The sequence below is a fragment of the Battus philenor genome, unplaced genomic scaffold, assembly GCF_028537555.1.
Source record: "Battus philenor isolate CCGP_79_NKW_IND1 unplaced genomic scaffold, ilBatPhil1.0.hap1 SCAF_18, whole genome shotgun sequence".
NCBI lineage: Eukaryota > Metazoa > Arthropoda > Insecta > Lepidoptera > Papilionidae > Battus > Battus philenor.
Window position 1 is genome coordinate 7249018 of NW_027181680.1, and position 15626 is coordinate 7264643.

The 15626-nt window shown below is 29.4% G+C and overlaps 3 protein-coding genes across 6 annotated transcripts; 2 read left to right on the forward strand and 1 right to left on the reverse strand.

The window, feature by feature from the left end:
• The first annotated feature begins 2363 nt into the window (after positions 1-2363).
• LOC137920280 (inhibitor of growth protein 1) lies at positions 2364-5971 on the forward strand. Its single transcript, XM_068763567.1, has 5 exons — positions 2364-2602; positions 3006-3212; positions 3639-3824; positions 4799-4918; positions 5028-5971. Exons 1-5 carry the CDS (start codon positions 2467-2469, stop codon positions 5348-5350), a joined length of 972 nt encoding a protein of 323 aa, XP_068619668.1. The 5' UTR covers positions 2364-2466; the 3' UTR covers positions 5351-5971.
• A 535-nt stretch (positions 5972-6506) lies between these two features.
• On the reverse strand, positions 6507-14348 carry RASSF8 (ras association domain-containing protein 8). 4 transcript variants are annotated; one of them, XM_068763484.1, is made up of 11 exons: positions 14291-14348; positions 13364-13538; positions 13091-13201; positions 12637-12758; positions 12143-12334; positions 11494-11728; positions 10244-10360; positions 9914-10116; positions 9712-9826; positions 8537-8663; positions 6509-8344 (listed from the first exon to the last, which is right to left on the reverse strand). In XM_068763484.1, exons 2-11 carry the CDS (start codon positions 13433-13435, stop codon positions 8244-8246), a joined length of 1395 nt encoding a protein of 464 aa, XP_068619585.1. In that variant the 5' UTR covers positions 13436-13538; positions 14291-14348; the 3' UTR covers positions 6509-8243. The 4 variants fall into 4 exon arrangements, with proteins under 4 accessions (XP_068619587.1, XP_068619586.1, XP_068619585.1 ...); XM_068763485.1 differs by lacking the exon at positions 14291-14348 and having other exon boundaries at positions 6508-8344; positions 13340-13392; XM_068763483.1 differs by lacking the exon at positions 14291-14348 and having other exon boundaries at positions 13364-13630.
• Positions 14050-15616, forward strand: LOC137920216 (dynein light chain Tctex-type 1-like). Its single transcript, XM_068763487.1, has 3 exons — positions 14050-14149; positions 14213-14381; positions 15183-15616. Exons 1-3 carry the CDS (start codon positions 14126-14128, stop codon positions 15335-15337), a joined length of 348 nt encoding a protein of 115 aa, XP_068619588.1. The 5' UTR covers positions 14050-14125; the 3' UTR covers positions 15338-15616.
• Positions 15617-15626: the final 10 nt, after the last annotated feature.

Consider the following 15626-nt stretch of genomic DNA (forward strand, 5'->3'; position numbering starts at 1 on the left):
TTAAATATTTTTTCTTAGGTGAGCCTATACAGGCCTGGCCATAATTATGGTAGCTTATATCTAAACGTTAATAACAGAATAAAGCATAAATCGATATTGAAAGGCTCTCGAAATAATATTACAACGAAGCACGAACAAGATATTGCTTGTTAAAATAATAATAGCCATATACTTAAGAACGAAAATCTCATTTAAAAAAAATAAACTGATTTCCTGATTTTAGCTTGGCCCAAATGGAGTAATGCGCTCCCCAGTCAGTCATAAAGCATACAACGTTTTAACAATACATTCTAATCACCTATACTCCCCAATTCATTGTAAGACCAAGTTAAGTAATATTCTTTCACACAACTTCTTTAACGTTAAAAACATTTATGACATCCAACTCATACTTAAGAAATTCATAAAATCATTAATTGTGTTATATGAAATCAGCAAAAGTATACTAACAATGGGAAAGATCAATAAATTCTGTAAATGGCTATTAACACAATTTTAATAAAGTCAAAAGGAAAAATCTTAATATCACTTGCAAAACACTGCTTTAACGGGATAAAAATAAATTATTATGGTATGAAATAGTGGCAATATGAATTTATTTTGAAAATAGAATGATATGTCTATAGATCTAAGGCCTATGTTTTGATTTAACACAAATCTATTTTTTATGGTATTACGTATTTCCTTCGCATACAAACAGTTTAGGCTTGTCATGCGTATCCTGTTCCACTACAGAATAAGTTGTGGGATTCTTCCTAGGACCGGTAAGTCTTAAAGTAGTAACAAAACGAAGACAATAAAGTAAAAAAGAAATAAGGTGTATATTCATTCGAGCTTTGCCCGTATTTACCGATGTAAATGAACAATTTTATTTTTGTGGAATTCCCTTTTTCATGCGCTGCTGACGATGACGTAATGTTGCTCCTGTAATACATACCGGTGTAAAAAGAAAATAATATTTCTGTAGAATCCCTTTTTTCGAAACGCCGATGACGATGACGTAATGCCACACTCGTTCGTTACAGTTAATTTTACCTTGGATTTAAATTAAATAAAGTTAAGACCTGTTTTCAAAATATTTTTAAATGTTGAACGGCTACTAATCTATTGTACATAAGCTTTAATTCTAATAATTTGAAATCTAGTTATTTAAAGAATTGAATCTTGTTAGGTCAGTGGAATACAAGTGTTTTACCTTACAACATTGTTATTACTTACAATATTGTTATTGTTTTAGAAAAGCGTCTAGAAAGACGAACCTTCCTTATCAGGTAGGTTGACTACTGTAATCTATTTTCAGAGTATTAAAAGTAATAAAATCTCAGGCCTCACATATCAAACAAAATATAACACAGGGGTCGCGCGAAAACAGATGAGAATCAAAATTTAAATGTAAGATATCTTTGATTAAGTAGATACTAACTTGACACTATATACATATACTTTTGTTAATTATTTTTAACATTATGAAAAGGGCAGTGTTGTCAGTTTGACGATAAGCTACCTCCAACTCAAAATGTTGTCTAACTAATTTAATATTAACTTTAATTAATATAAGCATCTGGATACGGAAATTAAGTTCTCAGTCGAAGCTTTGCTTAAATTTTATTAAAGGTATATTACTATTTGCTCGCTGGTGAGGTTCAGCAAGGTTCGCGATCGCAATCCTTTAATTGTAGCTCATTTTAAAAAATCTCTAGCTTTTACAATTTCTATTTGAAGTTCCACAAAACTGAAAACAATTAAAATATCATATCACAATTGAACCGAACCTCTCTGAAATGTACCATTTTTACTACTCACTTTCAACTTAATTTAAATACTATATTATGTAAAAATAACTTTAAGTCAGAGAAATCAATGTCTTTTTTTTATTAGGGTACAAAATATTTCAATACGAAATTAGTCTAAATATTTCTGGACAGTATATAAAATAAAATCGGGCATTACAGAACTTTACTTACTACATTTAAAGTATAATTTATAATACTTAAGGAAAGTAAGTCGACTCTGTTTCGATTAACAAAAACCGTGCCTACCTAGCCATATTATAACCATTGAAATATAATACATAAGTACATAATACAATAATAATTATTAAGAAATGTAATATGAATATGATTGTTTTATTATAACAATTATTAAAATATTGGAAGTTAGTACTATTAACTTTTTGATCAATAACGATTAATACTACTTAAAAATTAATTTTGTTATCATCTAAAAGAAATATATTAAAAAAGTCTACATTCATTTATTAAAAATAAGTGTAAATTTCAAAACGAATTCCAATTATTTTAATACAACCTTGTGTTTGTTTTAAAAATCGTAAATCAGATTTCCGAACTGTCGAGTATCAAGCTTGTGACGGCTGTTGAGTGCGAGAACTTGTTATTAGCTTTGCGAGTAGTAATTTTTTCTAATTCTCCAAGTTATAATAATGAAAACAGTACTGAATGCTTAACCATGTTGAATTCAGCCGCGACAGAAGCTGCCTTATCAGCTACTTACGTTGAAAATTACTTAGATTGTGTTGAAAATCTTCCAAATGATCTACAGCGACATTTATCGCGTATGCGAGAGCTAGACGTAACTTATAGAGGTAATTTCTACATTTCTGTGAGACTATTAAACTTATTATTCTTATTTCATCAATTGTACATTAACTGTCATTGTAAAAACCAATAGTTTTAACATTATTTTTGTTGTGTTGACGTTTCTTGTTTCCATTTCTTGTATACGCATATGTAGTATAATCACTACTTTGGGGCTATTAGAATCAAAAATAACTCAACAATCAACTCATTTCGTATTAATTTTTCCGTTACTATAACATTCCTTAATAATCTCTAGGGTCTTATGTCATGAATTCTAAAATTGAAATCGTATTAAGAATTATAGATTAATAACAAATATTATATTTACTATTTTACATGTTAGGCAATAGTATTAGACCAAAAATTACATTGAAACAGTACTTTCATGTCAAAAATTTTTTGCTCTAGAATGTCTTCGTGATGCTGAGACACATTTGGCAGTATGCATAGGAGCCAATACAGAGGAGAGACGACGTAGTCGAGCTGCATTACGTCTGCAAGCTGCATTAGTTGCTGCTCAAGAAATAGGAGATGAAAAGTTGCAAGTGGTGCAAATATTGCAAGATCTTATTGACAATAAACAGAGATCTCTTGATGCAGACCATAAGAATTTAAGTAAGTTTCATAAAAATAATGGATACTTTACTAGTACAACATTTTATGGTTATAAAAAAATTATGAAATTTGGACTTTGACTTGTGACTTTGTTATATCTTTATATATCTATGAGGATGAATTAAACTAAACCTAGAAACTTAATATAGAATATGTCATCTATATAATCAATCTTGTCTTTCTTGATTTATGAAGACCAATATAGATCAACTTGATTCACCCTAATACACTAGGACACTATATTAATATAGCTAAATTACTTTCACCCAGTAGCCATGCCAAATAGCATAATTCCTAATAAGTATTGCAAAAAATGTAAAGTTAAAAAATGTAGTTATTTAATTTTGTTACAATATTTCAATTATCATGTTTATATTTTATTTCTTGTTATGAAAACAGCAATAACATGTTCATACCGCTTTTCAGTCTCTTGCCTTGAAATTAACACAAATGGTACTATAAAAGAAGAACCATTACCAGCATCAGAATCTTTACGGTCAGGGGACAAGGAGAGTAGTACACCTCAGACACAACAGCAACATGTTCAGCCACCACCCCCGCCTGAACGTAACAATGATAAAGAAAAAGAAAAAGAACGAGATAAAACTGGAGGTAAAATTCTTATTAATGTTGAACATATTACAAATCCTCAAATAATATACATATTACCAACTTTTTTTTACACAGTAGTTGTGCAAAAAAGGACATATGACAAGGTAAATTTGGTTATATGTTCCACGAGTTTAAAAAACAAAAACATAACATTAAAAACTAAATATTTTCCTACAAATCCTTGCAGATAAAATGATTATGAAATACACATTACAAAGTATTTATAAAAATAAAGCAATTTAATTTTATTAATGAAATTTAATAAGTTCAAAAGTTAAGCCTTTTGGTGCAAAACTTATTGAAATAAGGATTAGAAATCAATTTTGTAAACCATTCATCGCTACTTGATAACAAACATACAAGTTTTATTAAGGACAGGACCAAAAATGGTGTCCTCGGTAGATAGATCAGATATGCACAACTGTTAAGTTTGACAAACTTTGTACTCCCCTAATTGTATTTTGTTGCTGTATAGATCTATGAGCACTGTCAAAATCAGAATTAAATTGTAGGTAATTACATTGGAAAAAAAATTTTAGGGGCATTATGCTAGAACAAAAATTTGGTATACTAATTTGTATTTATTTATTTTTTATTATCAGTGAACTGTTTTCTTTGTTGTTTTGTTTTAAAATAAAAGCAGTGTGAAAATAGAGTTGGGTGTACCAAGTAATCGCCCATATTAAACATAATTTTAATCAACATATGGCTAACATTTATAACAAAGATTTTCACAAATTCCATAAATATATCATTACAAATGTTTACCTTTAATAACATTATAAGGTACATGTATCATAGAATATAATGGTAATTCTGTATCTAAATTCATTAATAGAAAAAAAATCTATAATATAGAAATGAGAGTTGTATCATAATTAGATATATTCATATAACCTACCAACCAAGCATTATCTTATGTATCACATATGTCTTAGTGGTAGAAAGAATAATTTTAGATTGTCTAAATACAGGTGAAAGGTGGTCAAAGCGAGCGAGGCGTTCCCGTACAACAGCAGGCGTCGCCACAGACGGCGCAGACTCGAGCGAACGCGATAGTGAACGACATGCACATAGCACTACACACAAGAAAGGTGATATTTGTTTTAATATATATTGTTTTCAATATATGAAAATAAAGATTTCATTGAAAAATTTCCAAATACAAGTATATTCCATTAAAGTTCTAAATATTCTTTTTAGGCATTGGCAAAAAGAAAAAGCGCAAAGCGAGACAAGTGGCCCAACGCTCAGAGACTCCACCAGAGGAAAATGATGCAATTGATCCTGATGAACCTAGATACTGCCTATGTGATCAAATATCATTTGGAGAAATGATCCTCTGTGATAATGATCTCTGCCCAATTGAATGGTTCCATTTCTCCTGTGTCTCACTGACTACAAAACCTAAAGGTAAATGGTTTTGCCCCAAATGCCGTGGTGACAGGCCGAATATAATGAAACCAAAAGGACAGTTTCTTAAAGAGCTAGAACGGTATAATAGAGAAAAAGAAGAGAAAGCATAGTGCTTGCTTAAAGTGACATCAAGTGGACACGAAAAGTGATTTTAACTAATAAAAGATGCGATAAATACTTTGAATGCCATAATTTACTTTTTTTAAAGTAATGTTCTATTCAAACAGATAATCAATATATGGTGTGACATTAATTTTACCATTATTTGGTAACTTTTGTATGGAAAACTGATTTATGTTGCTAATAGTTATAAAAAATACCTCACAGTTGGAATGTTCCGCCTCATTACACTAAAGATTTCAATTGAACCTTCAAGAATATCAGTAACAAAATTCGCAAAGGCATAATTTAATATATAATTTCATTGCAATCATTTATTTGTTCTTGTGTAAAATACAGGAGTGTATTGGTTGGAAAAGTAAATAAATTGGCAGTTGTGAACAATGCAAATTTATTGTAGGAAATTATTTATAACATTAACATTGTTTTGAAAAAAAAAAACTTTTATACTTCAAAAATTTGTATTATTTATAAAGTAAAAGTATTAAGCATCTATTTTATTATTAAAAGTCCTTTATAAAAACGAGTGATGTAAATATATTTGTATATGTCGTATCTCAAGAAAAATATATAGACATTTTAATAGAAATTAAAGTACAGCGTTAAATTTACGCATTTATAATAATTTTTCTGTAAAAAGTGATTTTCTATGGTAGTCAATACCGTCAGATTTAATTTCGTTACTTTGAATATAAGGTTTAAAATAACATGTCGTATTATTTATAATCCTATTTCCCAAAGCGGTGCTGGTGGACCTCTGGAGGTTTATGTGGACTTGGTCATACTTAAAATGACTTTTTTACTCTAGAAACTGTGAAAACTGAAAAAAGCAATGTTTCCTTCAATGCATTAAGTTCTTGTTTTTCTTATTTTATTACAAACTAATTCTCAGCTATTTCACCTTTTATCTCTTAGGAAATTTCGTTTAGTATCTTAGTGTGCATATGTGATATTTTTAATTAAGTAAAATATTTGTTTGAAACTTTCAATATTATGGTCAAATGAACATAAACAGAGATCATATATTACTATAGGCACATAACACTGAACATCTGGTTCATTCCTTAAATTCAAAATATAAATAAAACTATTTATTTACTTCACTAACATTTTAATTTTATATAGTTATACACAAATTAACTATATTAACCATGCAGAGTAATATAAAGTTATTACACTCTATTAATAATGTATTTAAATATTACAAAGTAATTGTAGACCTAACCGTCGATCTTTTCTAGAAAAAGTCATGTGAAATTGATATGAATATTGGTCTAAAATGAGATTATAAATTTGATTTATTAAAATATTGCAATGGCTTATATTTTCGACTAGATTATTATTATCAATATAATTATTTCTATGTTGTAAAATATTTAATAAGTAGTGTTCTTAAGTTAACCAGATCTCTTGTTTTTACAATATTGGTTGAAATTTTTTTTCATGCCTTATATAAAATTTTTTCACCTCTGTATTTTAACCAATTATCGTCAAAGGTACAGGTACTGCTTCATGAAAATGCCATTATTAGTGTGCAAGTCAGTAGGTAGGTAGACTGTGTGCAAAATCAGGTCTCTGCTTTTTCTAATATATATATATATATATATATATATATATATATATACAAATTAGAAAATTTTATTATTATATTAGTGATATTATTTATTTCTAGGCACTTTCTTACGTTTTTGATATGCAATGAAATAATAGCTGATTGTTTTTAAGAATTTACATTTTAATATTTTGTTTTTTTACAAATAACAGCAAAAGCTAAAGTTTCTATGAAAAGCCAGCACTCACAAATTTGATTTTTATTTTGTTTATACTAATCTGTCATGGATATATATGCTGATACATAAAAGTGATATGAGAGTATAAAAAATTAAATATGGTTAAACATCTCCAATCTCTTGATTCAATAGTACACCTATATAAAACAATAAAGCAATTTCGACACTAAACATAGGCAAGATGTGATAATACTAAAATTGTTAACACATTAAAATCAGACAAAATACGAAACACAATATTAAATGCAAACAAACCACAGCTTCTCTACACATTTGTGACATCTTTATATATGACACTAATTTGAACACGAAACGTAAATAATTAAACAAATTGTACACGAAAATCAAAATAAAAATACATAATGTTATACTACAAGTATATGGCAATTGTTGAAGTCAATAAATATACACTCGAAGTTCTTTGACACACTTTATAGGGGCTTACATAACACAATCTACATGAAGAATATATTCATTTTCTAAAGTAGTTTTGACACTCGAATATGAATCTGGTTAAACATGAATATACTAAATGGAACTAATTTCCTGAACGTTATTTCTGCGTAACTCCATTTTATGTCATAATTTTAGCCATAGGAAGTCCACAGCTGGACATAGGCCTTTCTAATAAGACCAGTAGGAAACCACAAATATTTGATAATAACATAGATGAGCTAAAATTTAAATGTTAGCTAATCATGGAAAACGTTTTTGTATCTAAAAATTCCTGGATGGCGCGAATGACACAGGTATATGTCACAGTCTATACCTTATGTAAATGAGTAAGCAAACTCCGAAAATAACTCATTTTGTATAGTTTTGTATAGTGTATTAGCCACCCTAACTTACTGAAGCCGCTTCTATAGTTCTTTAGGTAATTCATATGAATATTAAATTTATAGACAGGATAATCAGCATGTTAATTTTAGATATACATTTTAAAAAAATCTTTTTTTCGTGAAAAAAAGAGATGGCTGATTTATCTGTTATTCTTTGCAATCAATGCTAATTTTGATAATGGTGTTGACATTAATAACAATTTCTATTTCGACGACATATTTAAATTACCGTATTCCATACTTTAGAAGTAGTTTTAGACCCATACTCCATGGGGATTTTTATTAGTGGGTGCTGCATTCTCCAGCTGCCTTGGGGAGCCAATTATTCTACGAGCGCTACCAGCTTTACATAATCCTGAAAAATGAAGTGTTTCATATGAACAGCTATTAATAGTATACATAGATGTTTTTATGATTTATCCATTTAATAAATATCTCATATCTTTCCTGTGTATTAAAGATTGTTAAGTAAATGGTAGAAGATGGAGTTAAATATTTAAACATGAATTATTTTTTATATTTTGATAATAACTAATGCATTAATTACCATCCAACGGATGTCTAAGTTCGTCCACACTGCCAGTCAGACTCTGAAGGTTGGCTTCTTTCATCTCTTGTACTAACCGTTCCACTTGGCGTTTTTTCTCCATTATCGCGTTTTCTAAAACTCCTACCTGAAATTTAAAATAAACGCTATATTAACATATACTTATAAAAACCTACATACACACCAACAACCTTGTTAAAGGTTGTTGTAATCCATGTAAGTTTGTGGGTGGACATCCTATGCTGCATTTGCCCATCCATTATCTCCACTCCAGAATTTTAAGGACCCAGCCATCTGTTCTATGAATTGAAACATGATTTATTTCAATAAATAGCTTATTCATTACATTAAAAATAAATATTTATAAAAAAGGAACTATACCATAAGATTCGTTAGCAAGCAAGCAGATATTTATATAAAAACCATATCAAGTTGTATTGCATCACCTACACACAACAATGACACTATATTCAAACAGCGAAAGCAAGAGAGCCAATTTTTCAAAATTTCAAACCCATAAACAGAAAAGTTTCTTTTAAAAACAAAGATTCAAGTGGTAATGAGTGTTGAACAGGACTTGGCACTTTCAATAAACATCTTTTTAAGTAGTGTTAAAAATAGTCCCTTAGTAAAATATCCGTAAAAAAATAAATGTGGTTCTGGAGTGCACAAGAGCACAAAAGTACAAAGTTAATAATGTGGAAAAAAAGTTCTGGGATTCTAAGAATAGCTTCCATAAAAAAGCCCTTTTCACCGATTACACCTTTTATAACCACAAAAATGAGCTTTCCATATCTTAAAAGCTGGATTAATAGCAACTTAGAATCATTTAATTCATCTTCTACTTTTGTTCTATTCATAAGAAACTTATTCATAGGAGACTTTTAATATATCAAGGTAAAGGTATTATTGACTAATTCCAGAAAATATAGCCCTTAAAAATTAAAGTACTTTAATTCTCGCCTTGGACAGTAAATCTTTTTGCAATGCTATATAATTTTAACAGAACACACTTTCTGTGAAACTAAGATATTTCTTATATATTGTTAAATATATAATTCAATATTTTCAGAACTCAAAATAATTACTTCTTGATAATTCTACATTTGTAAATACAAAATCTATAGCAATATGTTCCCAAGACAGGAAATTCTGTAAAAATTATTAATGGTTACCTCTCTTTTAAGATTTTCAGCAGTTAGGTGGTTAATTTCGGTGGCATGCTTCGCTTGTTGTATCTGAGTCTGTAAGTTTTCCATTTCAGCTAACATCGAACGTTCCAATGCTTGCCTGGGATTTAAAATAAATTTAAAGCTTACAAACATTTTTCTTTAGTTTTGAATTTGAACAACTACTTAAAGTTTAATTTGTATTTACCTGTTTTCCTGCTGACGACTGGTTATCAATCTTTGCTCATTGTGAATATCCTCCATTAGTTTCCGTATTTTATTCTTGCATTGCAATAACTCAGTTTCACAGTTGGCTAATTTGGATCGCACTAGCACTATCTCTGACTTGATGGTCTTTTCGTTTTGTTTTACTATTTCACTCTCTTCTTCTACATAAGTCAATGCTTGCACCTGGAAATCGTTAAAAAAAATTAAATATCTGATTAAATTATTATTTAATTCTAGTGTGGTTTCGAATTTAATAAAATATGAAATTATTTAAACAACTTTGTCAGAACAGAAAAGTGGCATTATATACCTGTTCAGTGTTTATCCTCAACTGATTGTCTGCAGAAGAAATCTGTTGTTGAAGCAACTCAACTTGCCTATCTTGTTCACGTCCCTTGTTTTCCCAATATCCAATTTCTGCATCATACTAAAATTAAAGTAATAAATAATTCAACCTTAGCTATAAATAATAAATTCAAACCTTATAACTCATAGTTATTTTAAAGATGATGTTTATTGTAATGCTTTTTATTTTTAATACACAACTTTGTTATATTTTGTAATGGATAAATTGTAAGTTGATGGTTTTTCAAACTAGGATCAGGCAACATACAACTGAGCCTGTAAATACATGGATGTTTAAGATTAATACCATAAAGTCAATAACTTATTTTTCAAAATCAATGCACGTCACACTCAACACTTAAAATATTTTCCACTACTACTTTCTACAAAATATAAGAATATAAACCTAAATGAAATTGGTGAAGTCATTCTCAAGTTATGGTGGGACCACAGTGAATAGGAATTCAAATAAACGCCTACTTCATGGCATAGGCCACTCCCAAAGATATCTATGGTGGGATAAACACACTTTTTTCTCTCGTACTTCCCCTGTCCTGGGTACACAGGGATAACAGTTCCAAAAGTAATTTATTTACCAAATTTTCTTTTTTCCATACTCTTCTTCCTTTCATCTTAATATCATCCATTCATCAAGCATTTATCAGCAGGCTGGCGGGCGGTGCACTTCATTGCATGACTACTGCTGCATAGTTGAAGTAGCTATATATTAGTCCTTTTCTTACTTTTCTTTATTTGGTTCATTTTTATTTCAATACTTTATTATAGAATTTATAAATTTTAAATTTCATTTATTTACTTCTAACTTTTTATTTTCTTAACACTGTATCACATATCACTAATCATTCCTAGGTAATGTAATTTTATAAACTAATATTACAATCAAATTATTATAAGCTAACAATATAAACTTTTCATTATTATTTGGTAACAAAATAAAACTAAAATGAATAAATGCACACAGTATACTTGTCTGTGATTTCTTGTACCAGAATTTTTAACAACAATCTACACTCTTTATTGTACTCCCATGATTAAATGTTATTATATATGGTAATATGTTTGTCACCACATTAAACATGAAATAAAATGATTATATTATAATGGACCGCGGTTAAAATTACAATTTTCATATGTGCTTAAATGTGGTGACAATGAAACAATATTACTATTTAAAATGTTGCAATTTAATCTCACCTTAATAAGATCAACTTGCTGACTTGACAACTTCTCTCTCTGATAATTAACCAGTGATACTAATTCACGATATTGACTGTTGTAGCTAACAGCTTCAGGATTTCGAGTGTCCTGGTTCTCTTCTGCCAAATCGGCCGGCGACATATGCGATGATCTGCCAACTCTTGTACGGCTGGGAGACTTTCTTAAAGCTTGTGACGGTGGAGGTGGCGAACGATATGGTGGAGGTGGGTCTCTGGCAGTCCAAAAAATTGTAAGAATAAAGGATTTATCTGGATACATTTGACTCATTGTGATTCTACAAGTACTGCTTCATTTAAAATAAAACAAGTTGATTCAGATAACACAATATTTTAAATAATTAAATATCTGGTATACTCTCTTCGTCGAAATAAAAAGGTCTTATTCAATTATTACCCTAGAAATGACACATAGAGACTAATTAATCACAAAAAAATTGTTAGATTAACTCAAACGATCAAGAAGGTTATGTTTAAAAACGATGAGATATTATAAACAAAAGAATAAATTTTGTTATAATCTGGATTAGATATCAGGATGCATGTTTACCTACTTAGTTAGTCCTAAATTAATATATCTAAATGTTTATCCCTTATATCAATATTAAATTAATTATGTTGACAGTTACCTGTAAGGTGGGACATCTTTTAATATAGGGCTATTGGACTCGGGTGATTTAGCTTGTTGCACTCCCTTTACCACTCCTACAGGATTGCCCGGGGATGTATTATTCACATTATTGTTAAATGTTGGTGTGGTATTTGTTCTAATTGGTGAATTTTGAATATCTGGTAATGTGCCAGGATTTGAATTTGGAGTCCTAATAGAAATTAAAGAATAGTTAAATATTAAAATCAAGATTTTCACTTAGTTTCCATTAACAAACCTACAGATTATATTATACATAAGATGAATGATTTTAAATGTTCATAATTAACCTGACAAACATATTGCTGGAAAATAAGTATATCTAAATTTTGTTACAAAAGAATGATATCTAATGATTACCACTGTAAATTTTCCCTTTTCAATATTGTCTTAGTTAACAGTTTTGCAAATTGCTCTTAAACTATGGCATGTCAAATTAGTTACAATATTAAGACTTTTAAAAGAAGCACAAACCCATTTCCAATAGGCGACCGGGAGTTATTAATAGGCTGTGATGATTTTTGGTTAGAGCTTGAATCTGATCTCCGTAATATAAATTGAATGTCACTAGAATACTCTCCCCATTTCATAAGGATCTGAAAAAGCCAAACAAATAAATCACCTTAATTGAATAAATTACCAAGAGAAAATTTTTCATCAAATAAAAATGGAACATAAAACAATAAAAGAATTTTTAAGGTTTGAAACTTATTTTAATTAAGAAATAAGGAGAATCCATTACAAGTTGCCAATAGTTTCAAATATTATGTCTGAAATCTATCAATGACAGCTAAAATTTTATATGAGAACCTTTCAACAGTAAAATATAATTAAAATAACAATTTCACATGAGTGTAAGAGAAAAATGGGTCTATTGGTTATGCTAAATATTAGATACGTTATTAACTACCATTTATTTATGATTTACCTTTAATGGATATTCCTGAGGAGCCAAAAGTCGTTCATTATTTCTCCACCTCTCTATCAAAGTAAATCGGCCCACTTTACCAGTGGCATGAGCTAAGGCGAAGACTACATCCTTAACAAAAACACAGAATTGGTTTACACTCAAATTAAGAACATAATGAGATATATTTATAAGCTGTATTATATTTATAATTTATTGTTCCTATCAAAACAAAATGCTGTTAACTGTACGACAATTACTAATACTAACAACGATAAAATTTCATTCACTAACTTGGCATGTAGTAGTCTCCGTCACCCCACAAACAATCCTTTGTATTCCTTCGACCCAGACCTTCAACTCCATTAATTTCAAACAATCCACTCAATTAAACTCGAACATATTCAATTAAGACACCATTATACAAGTTATTCACCCCGCCCGTAACGTTTTCATAATACAAAATAAACTAAAACACGAAATAAACATACCAAAAACACAATAGAATATAAGCTCGCGAAGTGGGTTATGAGAAAATTCGTTCAGAAATTTATCAAATGACGTTTTATCGTACTTTGATATGTGTAGCGATAAAACATTTAATGGGCAGCTGTACACACATTGTTGTTTAACTTTTACTTAGGTACTTAATTATTTAATAATATTGCTACGATGAATGTATTCCATCATCTTATTTTAATCCTACTAAACTAGACATGGAATAAATATACATACGGGGAGAAATATATATAAGTATTGCTTTTAATAATTGTTATAATATTTTTTTTTATTTATTTAAATACCTTTAAAAATTCTTTAAATACCAAAGCAGAATTAATATGAATTAAATCGTACTTTATCATTATTTTGAAAAGTACACACATGCGTTTTTCATAATCAACACAGAATACCCAACTGAAATCATTTAACATAACATAATGTTAGCTGGCTTAGTATTTCTTGAAAAAAAAAACTTTGATTTGATTAACGAAGTTAATTGACGTAAAATTTATCTCGTACCAAGATAATAATAAATATATTTTGCAAATCCATAACATGGCTAACGCCGATGATGATGAGGTATTATTATATATAATAAGATAATATGAAAATTTGTCATAAAACATTTAAATTTTCTTACAGGCGACAGTATTTAATGTAGAAGAAGTACAAAAAATTGTGAGAGACAACATAGAATTTTGTCTTGGGGGTAATACTTACAGTCACTCACGTACACCACAGTGGATTACAATAATTACCGAGAAAACGATTGCAAGACTTAACAAGTTAAATAAGCCCTTCAAATATATTTGTATGTATATTAAAATTTATTATATATTATAACATATACCAAATTTCCTCGACGACGATTTGTAATTACTACGTCAATAAAATTCTGTAAAAATTATTTTTACTTTGTCGATCACATGCGGCAATCATCATCATGTGACTGCATGAGTTCTTAATTTTAAAATATATATATCTGTAATATGAACCGTGAAATTGATTCGTATTGCCTCCATTATATTATATTACTTTATCGTTTTTAATTTCAAAATCTCTTACAACGATATCTTTAATCTTTTTGATACTTAAATTTATCAAAAATGCTTAAATCTTCCTTTTACCCTTACGCTGGCGAATATTTATATTTTAGAGTGACGAGACTATCAAGGCGTTCTCGTGATAGTTACCAACTCCAAATAGTGTGAAGTTATAGTATGTGAAAGCATAAAATTCTGCCCAGTATAGCTTTACCTTCTTTAATATTTATTCACAGAAATAAGCAATATTTAATGAAACGCGTTAATAACTTCAAATTATGATGTCTATTTCGACATCATCATGTCAGCCTATAGAGACTCACTGCAAGGCTTAGACCTCGGAAATCGGGTTTACGCCGCCCAAGTACAACGACTTCTCGCGACTTCAACTATGTCGTCGGCCGTTGTAAGTGAGAAACTACCCACGCCTTGTCTACCAGCACGTGGTTGCCAACAGAGAACCTTTCGACCCTAACGGCCCCTGCAAACTAGCAATTCTATCTATTTCGTACTTAACATTAACTCAAGTCAACCAATTAAATTGAATGTAAAAGTTTCAAATTTTTTAGTGAGAATAACAATAACTCAAAGGAACGGTTCAGGTCTGCATACAGCAGCGGCATACTTCTGGGATACAGCTACAGATGCTACATGTACTGTTCGTTGGGAAAACAAATATATGTATTGTATTATTAACGTTTTTGGATTGGCTCTACAAATATAGAAAAATTATGTTCACATTTTATATATCTCTTTTATTCTTTTCACTGCCACTTGATAATTTAAAAAAAAATTATACACATGGGCGACCAATGTACATCATAAGTGATCTACTTAGCATTCATAGTTTAATTTTTTTTTTTTAGTTAATATTTGGGTCATTCCTGGTTTAAACAAGTTATAATCTCAGAAATATTTTCAGTAGTCATTGCATGATGCAGACTGCTGAAAACTTGTTTTTATTTTTATCAAACATGAAAGTATTTATATCTATGTAAATAAAACAGCTACTG

What these genes read in the sequence shown, in the direction of transcription:
- LOC137920280 (XM_068763567.1), top strand. Translation starts at nt 2,467, where the DNA reads ATGTTGAATTCAGCCGCGACAGAAGCTGCCTTATCAGCTACTTACGTT. An exon ending in TGCAGACCATAAGAATTTAA is followed by an intron (nt 3,213 to 3,638) that starts GTAAGTTTCATA and finishes ACCGCTTTTCAG; the next exon opens with TCTCTTGCCTTGAAATTAAC. An exon ending in TAGCACTACACACAAGAAAG is followed by an intron (nt 4,919 to 5,027) that starts GTGATATTTGTT and finishes TATTCTTTTTAG; the next exon opens with GCATTGGCAAAAAGAAAAAG.
- RASSF8 (XM_068763484.1), bottom strand. Translation starts at nt 13,435, where the DNA reads ATGGAGTTGAAGGTCTGGGTCGAAGGAATACAAAGGATTGTTTGTGGG. An exon ending in TGAGGATAAACACTGAACAG is followed by an intron (nt 10,117 to 10,243) that starts GTATATAATGCC and finishes AACGATTTCCAG; the next exon opens with GTGCAAGCATTGACTTATGT. An exon ending in AGTCGTCAGCAGGAAAACAG is followed by an intron (nt 9,827 to 9,913) that starts GTAAATACAAAT and finishes TTTAAATCCCAG; the next exon opens with GCAAGCATTGGAACGTTCGA.
- LOC137920216 (XM_068763487.1), top strand. Translation starts at nt 14,126, where the DNA reads ATGGCTAACGCCGATGATGATGAG. An exon ending in CTAACGCCGATGATGATGAG is followed by an intron (nt 14,150 to 14,212) that starts GTATTATTATAT and finishes ATTTTCTTACAG; the next exon opens with GCGACAGTATTTAATGTAGA. An exon ending in TAAGCCCTTCAAATATATTT is followed by an intron (nt 14,382 to 15,182) that starts GTATGTATATTA and finishes CAAATTTTTTAG; the next exon opens with TGAGAATAACAATAACTCAA.